Genomic DNA, 19,179 nt, shown 5'->3' on the forward strand with positions numbered 1-19,179 from the left:
AGTGTGGGCAGTGATGGCCTCAAAGAGTACAGCTGGTGGAAAGCTGCTCCTTTTTGGCCCTTTTGTCACCTACATCATCATCTACATGTGCGACCCCAAGCTTGGGTCCAGCTACGTTCCTGAGCCTTGGCTGCATGCTGGAATGAGGGAAACCTATCATGTGGGAGGCAGTGCAGTATCCTGAGGAGCAGGAAGCAGCAGGAAGTCACCAGCAGCACTGTGTGCAACTGGGCAAGCAGAGCTGCAGGAACAGGTCCAGCCCATATGACAGTATTAAGATGCAGCATGAGAAAACCTGGGTGTGCCGGCAGTGATCACACAGAGCAGCTCTCACATGGAGCTGAGAGATACGGGTGGTGGAAACAGCAGAGGAGGAGAGGAGCCTAAGCTGGAGGGAGGCTGATTGTGTGGCATCCTTTTGTAACTGATCTACTCCCAGTATGTGTTGTAATAAATAGCATGAGGAGAACTGTCTCCAGCCTCCTTCTGCTCCATTTGCAGCAGGAACGCTGGACAATGCAAAGCCTCACTCAGCCCCACTCACTAGCCTGTCCTCTGTTACTTATCACCCTAGCTTGAGCCTCCCTCAGGGATTTTTTCAGCCAAGGAGAGAACCATTTTCCCAGAGTATGACGGGGCACATGTCTAACACTTCACACTATAAAGGAGGTCAAAATCACTCCCATTTTCCACACAGAGAACAGGAGTGGAAGCAGGAAATGAGATGCCCCAAGGCTATGGGATGAATCAGGAGTAGAACAAAATGAAAATTCAGAACTTCCTGTCTCTTTACTCATCTCTTTGAATACTGTTGATGATTAAGCTCATAAAAAGTTAATGCAGTTGATGACCTCTGCATCTCTGGTCAGTGATTAGGGCCCTGGCATATTAAAAGTGGAAAATTATAGAACAAAGACAATTTCAAAGAAGTTAAAAAAACAGAAGGCAAGGAATTTCTTTTGTGGCTACAACATAAATGTTGGGTTCCCATCATTCCCACAGTGTCTCTTCCAGTAAGGAAGGAAGTTTCTGTAGTTTTACCCCTATGGGTCCACTGAGAGTTGAAATTGTCTTAAACCACAGCCACAACCAAGAGGCAATGCTATGGTTACACTTCCTGCCCTCCACTTAGTTTCTGACCCCTCTGTTTCCCTTTTGTTAACACAACAGCTCAAGGAGAACACGTGACGAACCAGCCCAGGGAACTGATCAATAGTAACATTAGAAGTTATTTTCCTTTTGTGGGCTAGCTTTGCTATGAGTCCTGGCTCACTACACAGCTGTTGGAATGCTCATACCCACACAAGAGATGAGGTGCCATTCAATAGGAAAAAAAGGCGAGAGAAAGGGAGGCTCAGCACCCCTCTTCCAGGGATGCTGAAGCTGCTGGGGGAGCTACAACTCCTGTGTTCCCTTCACTACGAGCTATGAGCACTTTGAGCAGGAATGGGTGCAACTGTGTCTGAGGATGATGGAAAGAATCACATAGGCCCCAGCCTTCTCCTGCTTTGCTCGCCAATGGATGGAGTGGAGTCAGATTTTTTGATGCTTCTACTGAAGTTTGTCATTAGAAACACTGTGTGTGCTCTGTGGGGTGACAATCGACAGGGGTGAAAATGCCTTTCCTTGCATTTAGTGTTCATTATGATTGTTGATGGCTGTCTCACTCCGTCTCACTTCAGGATTGCTGGTTTCACTATGAGGAAGAGTTAAAACAGACTGCTCATCTTACCAGTGATTTTAGGTTTGGTCTTTCAACCTTTGGACCTTCAAACTGGGTAAGAACACTGAGGTGGTGAAGAGCATGATGAACATGTGAACCGAGTGGTTTTGGCCGCAGCTGAAGAGGCTTCTTGCTCAAAAAAGCAAGCCTTTAATCCCTCCACTTGAGTAGGAAGGAAAAGGAAGGTGAGGCATCATGGTGCTTTGCTCTGGGAACTAGCAGGAAGCTCTCTTGTGGCATTTACTGCTTTATGAAAACTATTTTTTCCCTAAAGTTAGTGGATGCCTTACTTTTCAAGAATTCACAATCTTGTTGCTAGCACTTTAGCAGTCTTTAGTGTAATACTAAAATACACCAAAGAAGTGAACTCACTGTAATAAAACAAAAACTTAAAGCAGAGAGGACACTGTGGTGGAGCCACATCAGAGGTCTGGTGAAATTATGTGTGTTGGTGAAAATATGAATGGTGAAAATGTGTACACAGGCTCAGATCCTTATCTCTAAAATCCTAGGCTGTACTTTTCAGAGGCACAAGGAAGTTGTTTCATCCTGGGCTTGGAAAACTCACAGTTCAGAGTTTGGGCTTGAAAATCTTTCAGCATTCAGAAATACACAGCAACAGTTTCTGAGGTAGTATTAACATTACAGAAGGGGATTCTGGAGTTATAATAGACATATGGCACAGGAATATCATATTCATACTCAACAACAGTGAAGAAAGGAAGGATCGGGAGCAGATTAGAAATGAGGACATCACTATGATGCTGCATGGGGAACCCAGCATGAACATTAGATGGAAAGCAGAAATGGTTCAATGAAGGGTAAATATGGAATGAGTTCCATTCACAGTATCACTAAAAAGACCAAAACTTGCTAGCTGGCAAAAATCAAGGGGAAAAAACACCAGAAGTCTAAAAAATGAACATAATGAAGAAAATGAATAGAAAACGATTGGTGTCTCTTCCAAAACAAGAACCAGAAGGATTTTCTTTGTTCAGTCTAGCAGAAAGTGGTCTCCACACAACATGCTAGCCCAGCTTTGGAACTCCCTGCCAGAGGACACTGTAAAAGTCACAAGCATGTATGAATTCACAAGTAAATAGCCAATCTAATGGAAGGAAAACATAATCAAAAAATATGAAATGCAGTGACACCAAATGCTGCTAAAGAACTCCCTGAGCTGTTGAGAGTTGGTTAGATAAGCCAGGGAAGTATTACTGGATGGTTAAAGTATCCCATTGATCTTCTCTCAGCGTTTACTGCTGGCTGCATCTGGAGAGGGATGCTGGGACAGACGGGCAATGGATCTGACCTACCAAGCCTTCCCTTACACATAAAAAGGCTGAATTAAATAAGCCATGTAATGCAAACCAGGCCAATGATAATAAATCTTTGTGGAAATTCACTTTTCAAAATCTACTGTGCCTCTAGACTTGACCTTATTCCTGTGCATGCACACAGGCAGACACAGCACCAAATCCATTTGAAATTATTTGCCTTTTCCCGACTATAGGTTGCTGCACAGAGAACAAAGTTTCCTGGTCTAGGCTGGAGTTTCCTTTCTTTGTATCTACACTTAAAGTGAAAATGAAGCATGCCATTAAACTGTTATGGTAATTTATCCTTACACTTTCTGCTCAACAGGTTTGCTTTGTTTCAAAAGTATGTTTCTGTGATACTTATAGCTATGTATATGTAATTTTGTGGTTAAATTAGAAGAGAAAGGAAAACCCTGGTTCCCACAGGAAACAACCTGACCTCTTGCAAGCAGGTAACATTTTTGCCATATCAGTGTGATAAAGAACTTCAATGAGAAACAAATCCTGCCAAGGTTTACACCTGTGTGCAACTGCCTGATGTGTCTTGCTCAAGTGAGGTTAATGAGATTTTTCCACAATATAAACTCTGCTAGAGGAGTACTCTGGGTGGGAAGGGGGCCTGAGACAGCTCTGTCAGTAAACGATGTGTTAAAATAGGGGAGATGGGTCTGGTTCTGTGGCCCAGGATTTGGGTCTCTTTCTGCAGAAATCTCTTCATGAGACACAAATGTTTTTTCCTGTGGGCCTGGGGTCTCGGGGCAGTGGGAAACTGTGACATTTTGCTGGTCATCTCACCGGGGATGGAAAGAGAAAATATCCCCACCGCACGGTGAATACCAGCCGTGACAGACCCACAGTGACCGCGCTGCCCCGCAGAGGCGCGCCGGGGCTGCGGGCCCGTCCTTGCTCTGGGCGCGGGCAGCGGCAGCGTGGGCCGGTCACGGCAGCCGGCGGTGCGGCAGCGTGGGCCGGTCGCGGCAGCCCGACCCTGCCACGGACACGCGTGGGGCTCCGGCCGGCAGGGCCCAGCGCCGGGGGCGCCGGGGAAGGGCCGCCCTGGCCGCCCCCGCCCCGCGGGGCTATTGTTGGGCGGCGGGGCGGGCAGGCTGCGCGGCCGGTTCTCTCCCCGCCCGCGCTCGCTGGCCCCCTCCCTCTCTCTTTCTCTCTCCCCGCGAGTTTACCCAGCAGTGCTCTGGTGCGGGCGCGTTTCCGCCGGTTTTTCCTGTTGGAGAAGGGAAGGGGGAGCTGTTCTCTCTCTCTCTCTCCTCTCGCAGTATATTTTTTCTCCTCCTCCTTCTCCTCCTCCTCCTCCTCCTCCCTGGCTATCTTTGTCTGGCTCGCAGCAGCCCGCTCCAGCCCCGCGCCCCTGCCCCGCCACCGCCGGGACGCGCAGCCCCTGCCCGCCGGTGCCCGGCGCCGTTTGATGCGAGGGCAGCGCCGCGGGAAGGGCTCGGAGGCGGCGGGGGCTCCGCCGCGGCGCTGGGCGTGAGCCGCCCCCCCATGCGAGAGCGGGGCCGCGGCTGCCACTGCCGGCTCCCGGCGTGAGCGCCGCCGGCCGGGCCGAGCCGTGCCGTGCCATGCCCGGGTGCGGGGCGCATCGTGAGGCTGCCAGAGGCTGCCGGCACCGGCGCCGCTCCTGCCGCCGCCGCGGCGACATGGTGTGAGCCCGCTGCCGCCGGGGACGCGCGGGCAGCCACCGACTCACCCGCTCACCCACCGACCGGCCGGCCGGGATCCTCGGGGGGATCCAGCCCCGCACTGCAGCGCGGGGAGACGGACGGACGGACAAACCGCAGCACTCCTTCTTCCCTTCCCTTCCTTCACCTCCCTTTCTCTCCTCCTCTTCCCACCATCCATCTATCTATCCATCATCCCCCCCGCCAACCCCTCCCAATGCTGAAGAGTTTCAACCCGGCGGGGCTGGAGTGAAGAAGGGAAGGGCGGAAGGGAGGAGAGGAGCGGAGCTCCGCGCAATTCACAGCTGCTCCAGGGAGGGGGGAGCGGCCTCGCTATTATTTAACAGAGAAGAAAAAAATATTTAAAGGAAAAAAAAAAAAAAGAAGAGACGGGAAAATGGCGAACGATTCTCCTGCAAAAAGTCTGGTGGATATCGACCTTTCCTCCCTGCGGGTGAGTGCCGGGGGCCGGGGCGGGGGCCCCCCGGGGCCGGCGCGCCCCTTGCCGGGGCTGCGGGGCCGGTGGGGTGGGAGCGGCCGGGCCCGGGCCCGGTGCCGGGGCGCGGGGGGCCGCGGCCGCATGGGGGGAGCCCTCCCGCGGGGGCGGGCGGGGGGACCGCGGCCCTGGGCTGCTTTTCCTTTGTTTGCATGTATTGGCATGTGCGTGGAAAAACAGGGCGCAACAGCTGCACGCCGCCAGCAGCCGGGTTCGCTGGTTGGGCTCTGCCAGCAGCCATCGCCTGAACAAAAATGTAACCCCGCTTCTCTTCTCCCCTTTCCTCCCCCGCCCCTTCTGCCCCTTCCTCCCCCTAGGACCCCGCTGGGATTTTTGAACTGGTGGAAGTGGTTGGCAATGGCACGTACGGGCAAGTCTACAAGGTTTGTGTCAGAATTTCTTCTCCTTTTGTTGTTGCCGATTTTCCAGAGGGTGCCCGGTGCCTGCGCCGGGCTGAGCACACGGCTGAAGGCGAGCCACCCGCGCTGGCCACCGGAACAGTGAGGGGTGGTAGAAGTGTTGCCCTTGTCATTGTTGCTGGCCTTGTCAAGTTTGTCAGCCCCTTGGCTTCTGCTTTTTCGGAATGGGTACAAATTACTTTCCCAAGTACCCATCCTGTAATGATGAAATACGCCTTTATTGTCCTTATTCCTCTCTGTGCTCCTTCCAGAGAAACGACCAAACCAAGTGGACGCTGTCAGAATCTGGCTCGGTTATACAAACACGTCCACAGGCTTACTCAGCTTTGCTGCTGGAAATCCTTATGGAAGTTGCTGCTGCTGCAGTGACTTTAGACAAAGACATTGGCCTTAATTAAAATTGTCACCCGGTTTCCTTGTGAGTGTTGAAGCTGTGGAGTTGGGGGCGAGTGCATCTGATGGGCTGTGCAGAGTGACAATAATAAGTGACCAAAGCAGAGAAACTTATTTTGTGGAAATCAGAATTCCCAGAATAACCTGTTTGACAAGTGTATGACTTTAAAAAATAGAAATCAGAGAGTGCTCATATGGGTGTGAAACTAGCCTACTTTTTCCTTTTTTTCTTCTTTTTACCCTTTTGTGTGCAGTCAGTGTAACAAACAAATCTTGAGCTTGCATGACTGCAGTGAGTGCTAGCTACCAGGATGACTAATTATTTGCACAGACAATACTTGGCTAAAGATTGAAAGCTCTAGCATTAAACTATAGAAATGCGAGATGCATTTGGAGAGAGAAGGAGAGAGGTGAAGATGCTTAGCTGCTTGTTTGGGTTTTTGGTTGCTTTTGTGTTGTTTTGTTTTTCTTTTTGCTTATAAACAAGGGAGTGTAATTGGTCTGAGTTTCCCTGATGGCAAGATACTGCTGCGTGCAGCTCCAGTAACTAAATAAAGCGCTTTGCTGCCTCTTCTGCAAATGAAACACATGTCAGTTTGTTTTGAGGGCGTGAACCTCAGCCTTCCTGATGGAGAATTAGTCTGCCTGCGCAGTGTATTCGTTGTTTTTAAGACTTGAGCTGGAATAGCCAGGCTGCTGCTGTTGCTATAAAGCTGGAAAAAATAATGTGGCTCAGAGGGTCACAGGAGAGGGAGAAGATGAGTAAAAAGCTGCACTTTGACACAGCCTCAGCTATTTAATTTTTTCTGCCATTTCAAAGGACGCAGTTTTTTTCTGTAATCATTTGTTCCCAGAACTTGCATCATCTTATGAAAAAAAAATTAATAGGGTGTGAATGTGGGACTTGAAACTCTCCTGTTAATTATTGCAATTTAGTGCATTGTTTCTCAGTGTACTTGTTAATGCTTTTGAGTTAATGAGCAAAGTTCTCCTTAGTTTAACAGTCTTGACAACAGAAATGTTAAATTTCATTTTCTTTAAATAAGGTAGAGCTCTCCCAGAATAGTTAGCATTAGAAATGAAATATAAATGCATGGGCACATGTATTTATTGGCTTGGAAGAGTTGAACGAACACCTGATGTCTAAGGGCATTGGTGTCACTGTGATAGCGGGGAGCAACAGGCAGCCTCTTTTCTTACTGTTGGGCCTGCTAGACAGTAATGAATTGACAGGTGTTTCAGTTTGGGTTGGCACTGCTTCTTCCTAGGTATTTGCTCACATTTGTGTACATGCACTGATAATGTGGACACCTAACAGGGCTGTATATAAACAAATAATACCAAACCAAAAAACTTCCTTGCTGCGATAAACATCTTTCTTTTTAAAGGAATGAAGTTATGTTAAAAAAAAAAAAAGCAAGCAGCTGTTGCAAAAGTTGTTGCAAAAAAACCCAACTTTTCTTGGCCACTGTTTTTGGTAGGAGAAATGTTCCAGGGACACCCAAAGATGAGACTGTATGTGTGTGTTTTGAGGGCTTTCATAGGAACTACATAACCGAGGGAAAAACGTGTTTATGCCGTGTTTGCTCGTTGCCTTCCGCTTTCCTTCTACCCAGCAACCACTTCTTGAAATCCCTCTTCCTGGATGGTTTTATTTCCCTTGTAAGCGCTCTGTCATCCCGAGGGGCTGGGGGTGGCGTGCCGCTGCTTTTGAGGAGCCGAGCTGCGAGGTGCGGTTTGATGCACTTCCCCATTCGTGTGCAGGCATCAGCGATGATGTCACCCGGGAGCGGGATTGGCTGGCTACCTGCCACTGCGGGAGGACACGGAGCGAGCCGAGGGGCCATGACGTTATCTCTTTGTCTAGCTCACACCGCCGCCGATGATGCCGAAGGTCGTTTGCCCGGCTGGGCAGTCCGCTTTCCAGCGGCGCTGCGAAGGGGACGGCGCCAACCTGTTGAAAAGCAGAAAATAGCCCTGTTGTTTCTCCTCTTTGCCTTAGCTGGGCGAGCTGGAAATAGCTCATCTATCTGGCTGGAGACATTTCTGTAGTTAGTTCTACCGTAGCGATTTATTTAGCTATATGTAGGTGTGTAGATGTTTGTACATGTATGAAATGTGAGGGCAGCCCTTAGATGTTTGGCACCTAAATGCAGTGGAGTTACTCCCGCATTTTATGCATTGAATGGGTTGGCTGAGGTGGAGTGTTACTGTGGGCCTGGGACTTCAGTGGTGAGGTGGTAAAAATACGAAGTTTTCTGTTGCTGTGCTTGAATTGGGGTAATGGCTTTAAACTGAAAGTAGATTTAGATTAGGTATTGGTAAGAAATCTTTTACTGTGAGGGTAGTGGGGCACAGGAACAAGATGCCCAGAGAACTTGCAATACCCCATCCCTGCAAGTGTTCAAGGCTGGGTTGGATGGAGCTTTGTGCAGCCTTGTCTAGTGGAAGGTGTTTCTGCCTATGGCAAAGGGGTTGGAGCTAGATCATCTTTGAGACCACTTCCAACCCAAACAGTTCTGTGATTTTGAAATCTATAGAGTTTTTATTATTTTCAGTTATTATCATAACCTTGCTTACACCTCTCCTGTGTGTAAAAAGAAGCCTTGTGTGTCAAGAGCAGCTTGTTATGCAGTGGTGAAGTAAGAAAGGAAGGGGTGTTTGGGGAAGCCCTTGCCCAGTACAGGGGAAGGGGCGGAGGGGAAGCGGGCCTTGGCTCGTTCGTCCTGGGGCCAAGCAGAGCTCTACTGCTGCTTGGACATCCTGGGGAATGAGAGTTGTTCTCCCTTTCGTAGTTGGTTCTAAACCCGACAACCATGGCGTGGAAGTTGCACCACTTAGATTAGAGAGAAAGCAAAGGGTTAAACGCTGTCAAGTACGGTCGGCAGCGTTCCCTTGGAGCCGAGGCGGAGAGGACCCGCCGCAGAACTCCCTGGCTCGCTCCTTCTCACACTTTTAAGGAGTCCCAGGCCGGTGCTGGAGTTGGGAGGGGGAGTTTTCCCTTGGGTAGGTCGGTATCAGCTGGCGGGAGCCGAGCGGCGTGTGCGGGCCGGCCCGGGCCGCGCCTGTGCCCGCGGCGGGCGGGGAGCCCCGGGCCGCCCTCCCGCTGCCCGCGCCGCTGGGCCCGCGGCGGGCAGGGCGGCGTCCCGGGCTCGGCACGGCCTGGCCCGGCCCGGCCCGGCCCGTGGGGGTTCGGCCCGGCCGGACCCGCCGTGCTGCCGCTGGCGTGTGGTGCCCCTGGGATGGCGCACGGATGTGCTGCCCTCTCCTTCCCTCTTGAGTCAGCCCGGTCCCGCTGCCGTGTAACTGGGACTCGCAGCCAGCTCACCGAGGGATCGGCTGCCTTAAGGGCTTTTTTTGATCTTTTGCAAGTAGTGGGAGAAACATTTTTAGCATTGCTGCGGTTAGATTTTAGTCCAGCAGTAAGCTTAATATGAAGTTTGGCTTGCACCAAATGAGAACACTCCTGAAATTTGTCTCAATATAAGGTCTGAACTGGGTGTTTGATTCCATTCTGGTTTTTCGTATTTTGGGTTTTTAATGCTAAAATTACCTGTGACCTAAAGGCAATAGGTTAATACTTTTGAAATTTTAAAATCTCCTATCATCTGATCATTCATAGAGGCATAAAACATTGTAATTTTGCTATTGACACTGAACTATGTTAACTTGCTTAGTCACTTTCTCTTTTGTTGTGTATGTGTCCGCTTTTAAAGACACCTAACGCTTTAACCATTGTGAGTGTGCTGTTACATCTCACAGACATCGTAATTCTCTTGTAGCAGCAATGACTGGGGTGGATGTATTTGTGGGAGTTCTGAGGCATAGCAGGAGTGCACCAGAAGGATGAGAATTAGGGGATGATACTCCTAATTGCCCTCAACGCAGGCTGGAGTGACTTTTTCCAAGAGTCTTGTAATAGTTAATTCATAGTGAAGGCTTCTTTTGTTGATCTATGTTGCAGCCTTCCAAAACTGCATGTAAATGATGTGTATTGTCTAACTGCTGGCTCGTAAAAGGAAGTGATGTAAGATGTGATCGTTTAAATGCTGATTTGAAAGTAAATTAAAACTATGCTAAATGTTTTCCCATGCTAAGGATACCCTGTTTTTGTCTTAATGGACTTTCTGTCTTACAAGGTGACTGTGTTGGGGGGTTAGGAAGATAGGACAGTTCTTGGTATTCTCTAGAAACTCAGTTAAGGGTGTTTTTTCCGCTCTCTCTCCCCTTTGTTTCTCTCACTGCTAAAGGGACGTCATTGTGGATTCAAATGATTTTGTTAAACATGAATACAATTCCAGTCTTATCACTATAAAGACAAACTGTACTGGGGATCAGTGAGGTCACTGGCTTTCAGGAACTGGTCCAGACCAGCTCTCTTAAGTATGAATTGCACTTCTTCCCTTACTCTGATTTTTTGTGGATTGTGTTGCAAAGTGAGACCTTGTTGTTTTAGAAATGGTGAAGGACCAGGCAGCAGCTGGAATGTTGGCATTTTTTTTGGATCCTTCAGCTAGATGTTTACTCTCCTGTCCTCCCCTAAACTGGCTGAACTTTTGACCAGTTCTCCATCACCCAAATCCTTCTTAATTAAATACACAAAAGCTAGGCAGGTGGCCAGTGGGGATTACTGATATTTATTTTTATAAAAAAAAAAAAAAAAAAGAAAAAGAGAAAAGAAAGCAATGTGCCAGTTGTGGGTAACCACATGTCCCTCTTGTTCTTCCTCCCCCAGTCCCATCTGTCTGTTTGCAAAATGTGGGGCTTTTGCAAACTCCTGGGGCAGGGACTCCTTACTCTTCTAATTAGAGGAGGACTCAGTGGTCTGAGACTTGGATGTGTGCCGGGCTTCGAGGTGATGGATGTAACAAGATCCAGCCCAGAGTTTTGTACTAGAAATATTTTTCAGCTTTCTATCAGAAGATATTTCAACTGGCATGGATAAAATTTCAGTTGAAATAATCTGGTACTCTCTCCTTGCTTTTTGCATGTGTGGGCTCTCTCCCCGCCCTTGGTGGGGGTTGTAGGGCTTGTGTGGGTGGATGGTTTTCCCTATCAAGGTCTCCTTGCACCAGGCATGAGGAAGGTGAGCTTTATCTGTATGGCCTGGGGCAGGGGCTTTTAGTCATTTTGGGATAATGAAGAAAGGAGGACTGTACAGCTTCCATTCCTTACTTAATTTTTATTCTCTCCTAGCAGTGTCATGTAGTTTGGTGACGTGTTGTTGTCAACTTCCAAACACCAGAGTCTTGGCTTGATAGTGTGCAGAAATCTTTCTTTTGGTCTCTGTGATGACGGCAGGTCTGCACCTCCCACCCAAGGGAATGATGTAGAGGAGCATCCCCAAAGGCAGTGCAGCGTTATGAGAGGTGCTCACCCTTTGCGTTTCCTTGCCTTCAGCATATACATTTTTTAGTATAAATTTTTTGGATGAGAATGCTAGCTGACTTTTCTCATGTGGTCTAGTATGTGTTTGTATGTACACATTATGTTCTAGTCATCTTTTCAAGTGGTACTTGCCTTTGCAAGAGCGATTTTAGCCTGGTACGTTGTATGCCTACCCTCCTGAGATCTGTTTTCTGTGGAGGAAAGTGGTATTTTTGTTTTTTTCCATTTTACATTTTTGACTGTACACTCTGGCTCCACCAGGATTTGGATGACGTTGATATTTAAGCTCAATAGCATTGAGTTGCACAATGTGAGCTTGACTGTAGTCAAAGTTACAGTAAGATCCTTATCTGCATCGTTATTTTAGGTCTCAGCCCACAGAAAGTGGTGGAAAGAATTCTGCTTGCTTGAACGAGAGGTGGATTTGGGAGGGGATCTCATAGCTTTGCACAAGAGTTCTCTTATCAAATACTTTATGTTTGTAATATTGTGGGTCCCTTATTATTTCTCAGGTTAGCACAGACTCTAGAAAAGATACTGTTGGCTCTAAAATCAGACAGCTATGTGAAGGAGGAGGAAAAAGCCCACATTGGTGTATACCTCTTGGGAACCTTGAGGCAGCTTTGATTGTAGAGGGCTAGGGCATTTTGACATTGCATCTCAATATTATTTCCAAAGTGTGTTTTCTGCTTTGGATGTTGTTAAACACTTTCACAGAGGCACAAAAAATATGACACTGATTAGAAGCTGTGGAGTACTACTGAATAGCCAATATGATGCTCTGAAGCTCATGATACCTCCACCTAAGCCTCATTCCCGGTCCCTTGACATATCTGAGCAAGGCTTGATGTATCTCCTCCAAGGTGGCCATGGGGCCCTGTAGACCTAACTCATGTGGTATCTATTTCAGTGTTAGAAAAAGGACAGGGCAGCTTTGTGAAAGAGGAGCAAATACTGACTAGAGACTGGATAGTATTGCTGGCAAAGCACTACCCTGCTCTCTCAGGCTTTGCTGTCCTGCAGCAGGGTGAAATCTGCTGTTCTGAGTGTAATTAATAATTGCAATTTGACCTCAGTGGTGTTGGTTTTAATTTGCTGCTGATTGGGAAATTTGTGAAAAGCACCACTAAAGAAAGATGAAATCACAGAGACTGGGGAGTGGAGATGCTCGCCCTTTCAGAGAATGTGCACTTTTGAGGCACATAAGGATCAGGTAGAGGTATGGATGGAGTAGGCTTCTCTCCACTTTACTTAGAAATCGGTGCAACTAAGTCCTTCTCTAACGTCCTGTGCAGCTCAGCTGGGCATAAAGGTTATTGACAATCTTCCAAAGGTTCTTCTATGGCCTCCTTTTTGATCTTGCATCATAGTTGCAAGTGAAAGGTGAAATCTATGGGAAGATTTGGAGTTAGGAAGAGATAGTAGGACAATTCAGAGAGAAGCAGGCTGCTGAAGGTGAATTTACAGAGGAAATCAGAAGATGAAGGAGAATATGGCTTAAATGTAGAGAATGAATTAGGGGACTGTTCATAGCTGTGGGCAAGAAAAAGTAGGGTGGAGTCAGGAAAGTGCTAAATATAAGAAAAAGTAAGGGACACTTTAGTTGTTAGTAGAAACATATTAGCTCATATAATTTATATTAAAATGCATATATTATGAAAGAGATTAGGTTTTAGCCATGGCAGATGGCTAGTCAGCCAGGCTTTGGGCTTATGCACTCCAAGGGAATGTTCATGGACACTGGTTTTTGTGCTGATTTCAGCATGGCCCAGGCTGAGGAGACCTCCTTTAGCCCACCTTGCTGTGTTGTGTCCATGTGCCAGAATAAGGGATGTCTTTTGGGGGAGATTGTTTCACACTCCTGGCAGAATGCTTCTTTCCCACTGGAGCCGCACCTCCCCGGTTGCTCTGGCACGGTGGCTGTCATTATCACTGCACAAATAGGACACTGCAAGTGCCAACAGGTCTTGATTGGCCTGTCTAGCAATAAAACAGCTAGCGTGGTAAAACTCCCAACATGGATGCAGTTATACTGGTATTGTAGGGCTTATCTAGTAATGTCTCTGTCACCTCCCTTTGGAGCTGTCCTGTGGCACACTGATAACAGCTGCACTCCGCGCAGGGATTGCAGTGACTCAAGGCTTTGTACCTGTGGCTGAAGGAGCCACATGAACTTAGCCACTCTCTTCTTGGAGCAAGGTAGTGCTACCCCTGGAGAAGGTCTGCTGTGGGCTGCAGTCAGGATGTGGCTGCTGGGGCTGTTGGTGGTGTGCCACGCACGTTTGTGTGCTTCCTCCCCTGCCCCTCTGTGCCTTGAGCACCCCAGTAGCTCCCTGCTCTGGGGCTGCTGGTCAGGTCCACTTGCTTAGTGCTCTTCTCACCACCCTGGTTGAGAAGGTCCTAAAAAATCCCTCTGGGCACCGTAGGTTTGCAGCTTTGGAGGTGTGGTGCTGCTCCACTCTGTACCTGGCTGTCCTTCTAGTGTCACTCTGCACATGAAAATGCAGATCTACACATCATCTGTGGCATCCCTCTGCTTCTTCTTTGACTACTTACTCTATGATGTCTTATCCCCCAAAATGGCTTTTCCTTTGGTTTGTCTTTACATGGAGTTCCCCTTACTTCACTGGATATTTTAGGGCTCTGAAAGTTGTGCTGGATGTTGTGCTCTGAAGTTGTGTGAATATTTGGGTTACCATCTTCTGATGTTGTACCAGTCTATGGTATGGACTTGTTGGCTGTAGTTCCTGCACTTGGAAACTTCACCAGAGGACAGAGGTGAAATGGGAAAGTGTTACTTAGGTAAAAGAATGGCAGCAGCTCAAAAGAATCGGTTGAATTAAATCTGTTTTATTGACTCCCTGTGGACTACCAAGGCAATAGTTTATTCTTGCTGGTTTACCTCATAGCAGATGCACCTTGAAACAGGCACTGTTAAAAGTTACTTGAAGTCCTAAAAATATGACAATTTCAGCTAAGCTCTGGCAGTTTCAAGAGTTTCTTCCCAGGATTGAGAGAGGGTAGCTGTAGGGAATGACAGTGGGCAAGAGTTCATTATTCTGATTTAAACTCTAAGCTCAAAACAAAATAAACCTGTCTTAAAACTTGCTCCCTAAACTTTGAGCAATCTAATGGTATTGGGTTGTTTTGTTTTCAAACGCGAAAAATCTTAAGGTCTGTGAGTCTTAATGTGTTACCATAAAGTATTCTATGCCCTGCTTGGGTTTATGTATCTTAGAGTCAGGGACCCCCAATATTGTTTTGGTTCTTTAGTTTTGCAATTCCCAAAGAAAAATCAGTAGAAAACTTTAAAGGAAGTGCAGCTGTACCCATCTTACAAGGATGTTTCCAAGAGGGAACACTTTTGACTGAGTTAAAAACCCTTACAGGTAGGGGTGCAGAAGGAAAGCATGCTGGTGAACCCTTGCTATAATCCACACCTTGAACTACTGCAATAATCAAAATAATTCTTGGGGAACTGGTGCAGCAGAAATAATGATGAGGTATTTGCTGACTGGAAGTCCTAATTAAGTTTGTTTTGTGCTTCCCAAAAAACTGATAGTGCTGTGTATCTCCAGTTACGTTACTGGTGGCCTGATGGGTGAAAAATGCATTTTATAGTGAGAGCTGCTTTTACACACAGATGCTCAGTAATTTATAGTTTGTTTCTGTGGAGTGGGCCTGGATGGTGCTTCTGAAGATGCTTACGTAGGTGGGCTGCTTACTGTCCTTTTGCTGTCTGATGTGAGCTGTGCTCTTGGACTCAGTGGAGAGAAATAGAACACGGAGTGGCCTCTGGAGATAACTACCCTAGGATGAGATAAATTTCTCTTTACCTGAGTTTTTGTCTATTCGTTAAAATGGGAACTTTTGATGAGTGTCTGTCTCAGTTTTATGTTGTTTGAATATCTAAGATTGGACAGGTTGACCCCACTCTGTACCATGCATGTAGCAGCTCTTGCAGTCCATGTTCTTTGTGGGGTATCTAGTAAGAATGAAGGTGTCTTTGTAAGTGAATGTATGAAAGTGAGTGACATGTAAAACCCCACTTGCCCATCATGGTAGGGAAATGTTCTCAAAAAGCTTGTAAGTGACCTGTTTTTGCGTGTACCAAGAGGTGAATATGCTTGCTCTCAGTTAGGATTCTCTGCACTCTTATATGAAGTATGGTAACTTATATGAGACAATTTTTCTCTATCAGATCCCTCAGAAGTTTTGCAGAAATAAATCTATCAATGTGAAAAGCGGTCAGTGCCTTGTGGCTCCTCTCTGTGCTTCAGCAGTAAGCATGGGGTCATTCCTATACAGGTAGATTATACATCTACAGAGAACACATTTAATCTGGGTTACTGTTTGTCAGGTGAGAATTATACAGGTACTTTAGTTTTTTGATGATCTTGATAAGGGTTGTAATTAAGTGCCTGACGTTCAAACTGTTTTTTTCAAATGTGTGCTTCTCTGTAAGGTATCCTTTCCCATCAAACCTGTTTGTTTGTTTATTTATTTATTTATTTATTTATTTATTTATTTATTTATTTTTTCCCACCTGTGTTGTTGTAATTACTTCTTCCTGTCTGTAGGCTCAGCTAGTAGAGTTTAGTCTGGTTGTGAATCTTGTGTTTAAATCTCTCAACCTGTTGTAAATCCAAGTATCTTTTCTCTGATTAACACCTGAGTTTTTTAGAGACAATATCCTGGATATTCCTTCAGCAGCTACAGCAGACATTCCTGAAGTATTTGAAGTTTCAGATTCCACACCATTTGTTAAACTGAACTTTCAGTTGCGTGGTAATCTCCTGTATAAACACAGAAGGAAGTAGAACTCTCGTGTGGTTCCCTGATACTCAATTTATCCACTGTGCTTTACTACAGGGTGAGGAGGTGGGAAGGAACTATGGTGGGGAACTGATGTAGTTTATTCCCAGCCATCCAGGAAATACGTGACAGAAGTACAGTCTAAACCTCTGAACACAGAGTAGTTATGTGCTTTAATCAAAAGAGCACATAACCTTCTTTTGCCTTAGTACGGGCTGGGGTCCGTTTTTGTGCTTACCCATGCCAAAGAGAGGGAAGACTTTGCATGCTGACCCTATGGTGTCTTAAAAACTGCCCAGAGAAAGGGTCTAAATGTCCTGGGGTGACTGAGTGGGTGGATCTCATAGAGCAAGTCTCATGGGACCCCTGCTTGTTTTACTTGTATTTGTGGTGTAATGATGTGCTGGCATGCAGTTGGTGAGGTTTGTGCTTAACTGTCTTTTGCAGAAGGGCCTGAACTGTATTGCTCATGTATAACTGTATTGCTGTCTGTAACGGAGGTGAGGAAGGTATTAGGTTATTTTACCATGACTAAACAGCAGCTTTAAGACCTTTAAAATTGGTATATTGACATTTATGAGCAGATATCACATTACAGTGATAGCTTCAGGGGCCTTCTGCTGCATATGAGAGCTTTGGTTGCTTTAGAAAGCAAATAAATAAGATTTTAAAGGTACCCTAACACAGCTAAGCATGTTAAATGGAAAATGCAAGGTGATGCTGTATCCTTAAGATGATCCTGTCAACCGCTGCTATTTCAGCAGATGAAGTTAATGATATACTGTTGCAGGAGAAGGAACAAAAGGTGCATCATTGAGAACTATGGGGAGTCTGGGATGTGAGGGCTTGTCCTGGGGTCTCCTTGGAGTAGTCCCTGTGCTGCAGAGCTGGGATTTGGCAGAGCTGGCATCACTCCAGGCTCCCTTAACTTCTCGCCTTTGCCTGTGTTTCTGGTGTGGTCTTGTGGGGGAAGAAAGAATGTCAGCCTATTAATAGTGACAGCACAGGCATTCTCATCTTCATCTCTTAAAAATCACTGGAATGCTTTGAATAACAAATAAATGAAAAATATTTTTTTCTTTTTTTTCTTTTTGCTTTTGTTTTTAATCCGGGTGTTGTGAAAGGTGTACTTTGCTCTTCTTTTCTTTCCCCCATGTGGAACACACTGAAATTCTCTGACCTGTCTTGTCCTTGGGGACTATGGAGAACACTCTGTACAGCTCCCCCTGTGCATTTTCACCAAGAGTTAAGTTCTGGGGTGATGACAAGTGAATATGGAGAAAATGTTTCAAGTCATGTGAAAGAAATGTTACTTGCTAAATAACTGGAGTGTTAAAAGAAGAAATGGGAAAAGCTGTTCTTAGCCTTTTTGCAATCTTATATGGCAAGGAATGAAAATCTTTAATATTGACCTAATTTTATTTGTATTTAAGATCAAAGAGCCTTTGTGAATGAGTTGCTTGTCTTGTCTGTCGGTGGCTTTGTGGTCTTCTGAATGGCTTGAGGCACTAAATCAGTTCTGAGTAATGTTACCTCTCCTTAGGTTTCCTCTGAGGTAATGGAAGAGTGCTCTAGTTTCTTCTTCAGGAATAAAGATGTATTTGTTATTAAGACTTCCTTTGGGCTAATTGCTGATTTTGGAGGTGCCCCCTCATGGACCAAGTGTTGTGGCAGTGCTTGTGCTGGGCTTTGGGAAAGGATGAGGGAAATGGGCAGTGAAACCACTGTTATTGACACTGCTGCTTTGTTCACAGATCAGGTCCTTGGCTTTGGGGTGTCCTCATCTGCTGCTGCTCTGCACCTCTGAGCTCTTTGCTAGCAGAGTGTGTAGTGAGTGCATGCTGGTGTTGTAAGAAAGCGTGTTTTGTATACATATGCTATGGTTGCACTGGGCTGTGTGGGAAAGGGGAAGGTTATATATATTTTGTACTCCCCACCAGAAGGATTTCCTGTTGCAGAAAGGAGAAGGGAAGGTTAGGCAGACAGATGGAACACCTTGGGTGGTATCTGGTTGCTTTATTCCTGCAGGGAGAGGGACCCTGCTGGCTTACATGATTCAGAGCTGTGCTGAAAGCTCTGGGTCTTAGAGATACCTGGGATTGCTGGAGAATCTCTTGACCCAGTAGCACCATGATGTGGATTTCAGTCTTTCTGTGTAACTCAGGAGAAGATGGGAAAAAATATAAACAGCATTTCAAATCTATAAGGATGGTATCAAAGTTATAGATCCTTGTGAGTTTGGAAACAAAGCCATTAGACTTGAGTATGAAAGTGTTTTGTTACTGCTAAAATCTGTTCACCCTCTAGGATTCCTATGCTTAGGAAAAGAGGAGATTGTTCTTAAGGGAAGAATCCCAAATCCTCTTCTTTAAGAATTCTTTTTGTGGGTGCCATTGTCTCAGCTGTTGGCTGTTGTGAGATGGCACCTGTGGCTGAAAACCCACTGAAGAGGGTGTGGGTGGTGCAGTACCTCTGGGGTGGTGGCTGTGTCTGCTGAGCCTTGACTGCTTGTGGGTCTTTGTCAGGGGTGGTGGATGCTGCTGACTTGGCAGTGCCTCTTCTCACCTCCTCTGCTCCGAGATGCTGCTCATTTGTGGGAGTGAGAGGTGCCCAATAAACAGGGAATATCACAAAGCCACCTGTGTTTCTGAAATTTACCAAAATCTGTCTTTTTGTCAAGGTTAGCTGAAAAGTTTGGGTTGTGTTTTTCCTGCAAGAGCTCTTGGTTTAAAGCTCCATTAATTGTGTGTCAGTTTCTCTATGTGTTATGATAATAATCAAGAGTGCAAAAGACTAGATTTATTTCAGTAAACGTTTCACCTAGTAAAATTTTATAGCTTTGTCTTTAAAGGCCATTCCTTTTTTTGCTGTGCAGATTGTGCACCCAGCAGCAGTACAGAGTGTTTCCCTGAGAGATGTGTTTATAACCTGACCTTGAGATGCTGCTCTT

At 46.4% G+C, this 19,179-nt stretch overlaps 1 protein-coding gene across 9 annotated transcripts in view; it reads left to right on the forward strand.

The window, feature by feature from the left end:
- The first annotated feature begins 4,364 nt into the window (after positions 1 to 4,364).
- Positions 4,365 to 19,179, forward strand: part of MAP4K4 (mitogen-activated protein kinase kinase kinase kinase 4) — a 162,915-nt gene continuing 148,100 nt past the window's right edge. For 5 of the 9 annotated variants that reach the window (XM_059466319.1, XM_059466323.1, XM_059466321.1 and 2 more), the window contains exons 1-2: positions 4,366 to 5,172; positions 5,532 to 5,597. In XM_059466319.1, coding sequence (XP_059322302.1) covers positions 5,116 to 5,172; positions 5,532 to 5,597 — 123 coding nt within the window. In that variant the 5' untranslated portion in view covers positions 4,366 to 5,115. Of the gene's footprint in view, positions 5,173 to 5,531; positions 5,598 to 19,179 lie in introns of all 9 variants that reach the window. The other 4 variants (XM_059466320.1, XM_059466324.1, XM_059466325.1 and 1 more) reach the window with 2 other exon arrangements.

This window comes from Ammospiza nelsoni, chromosome 2, assembly GCF_027579445.1.
Source record: "Ammospiza nelsoni isolate bAmmNel1 chromosome 2, bAmmNel1.pri, whole genome shotgun sequence".
Classification (NCBI taxonomy): Eukaryota; Metazoa; Chordata; class Aves; order Passeriformes; family Passerellidae; genus Ammospiza; species Ammospiza nelsoni.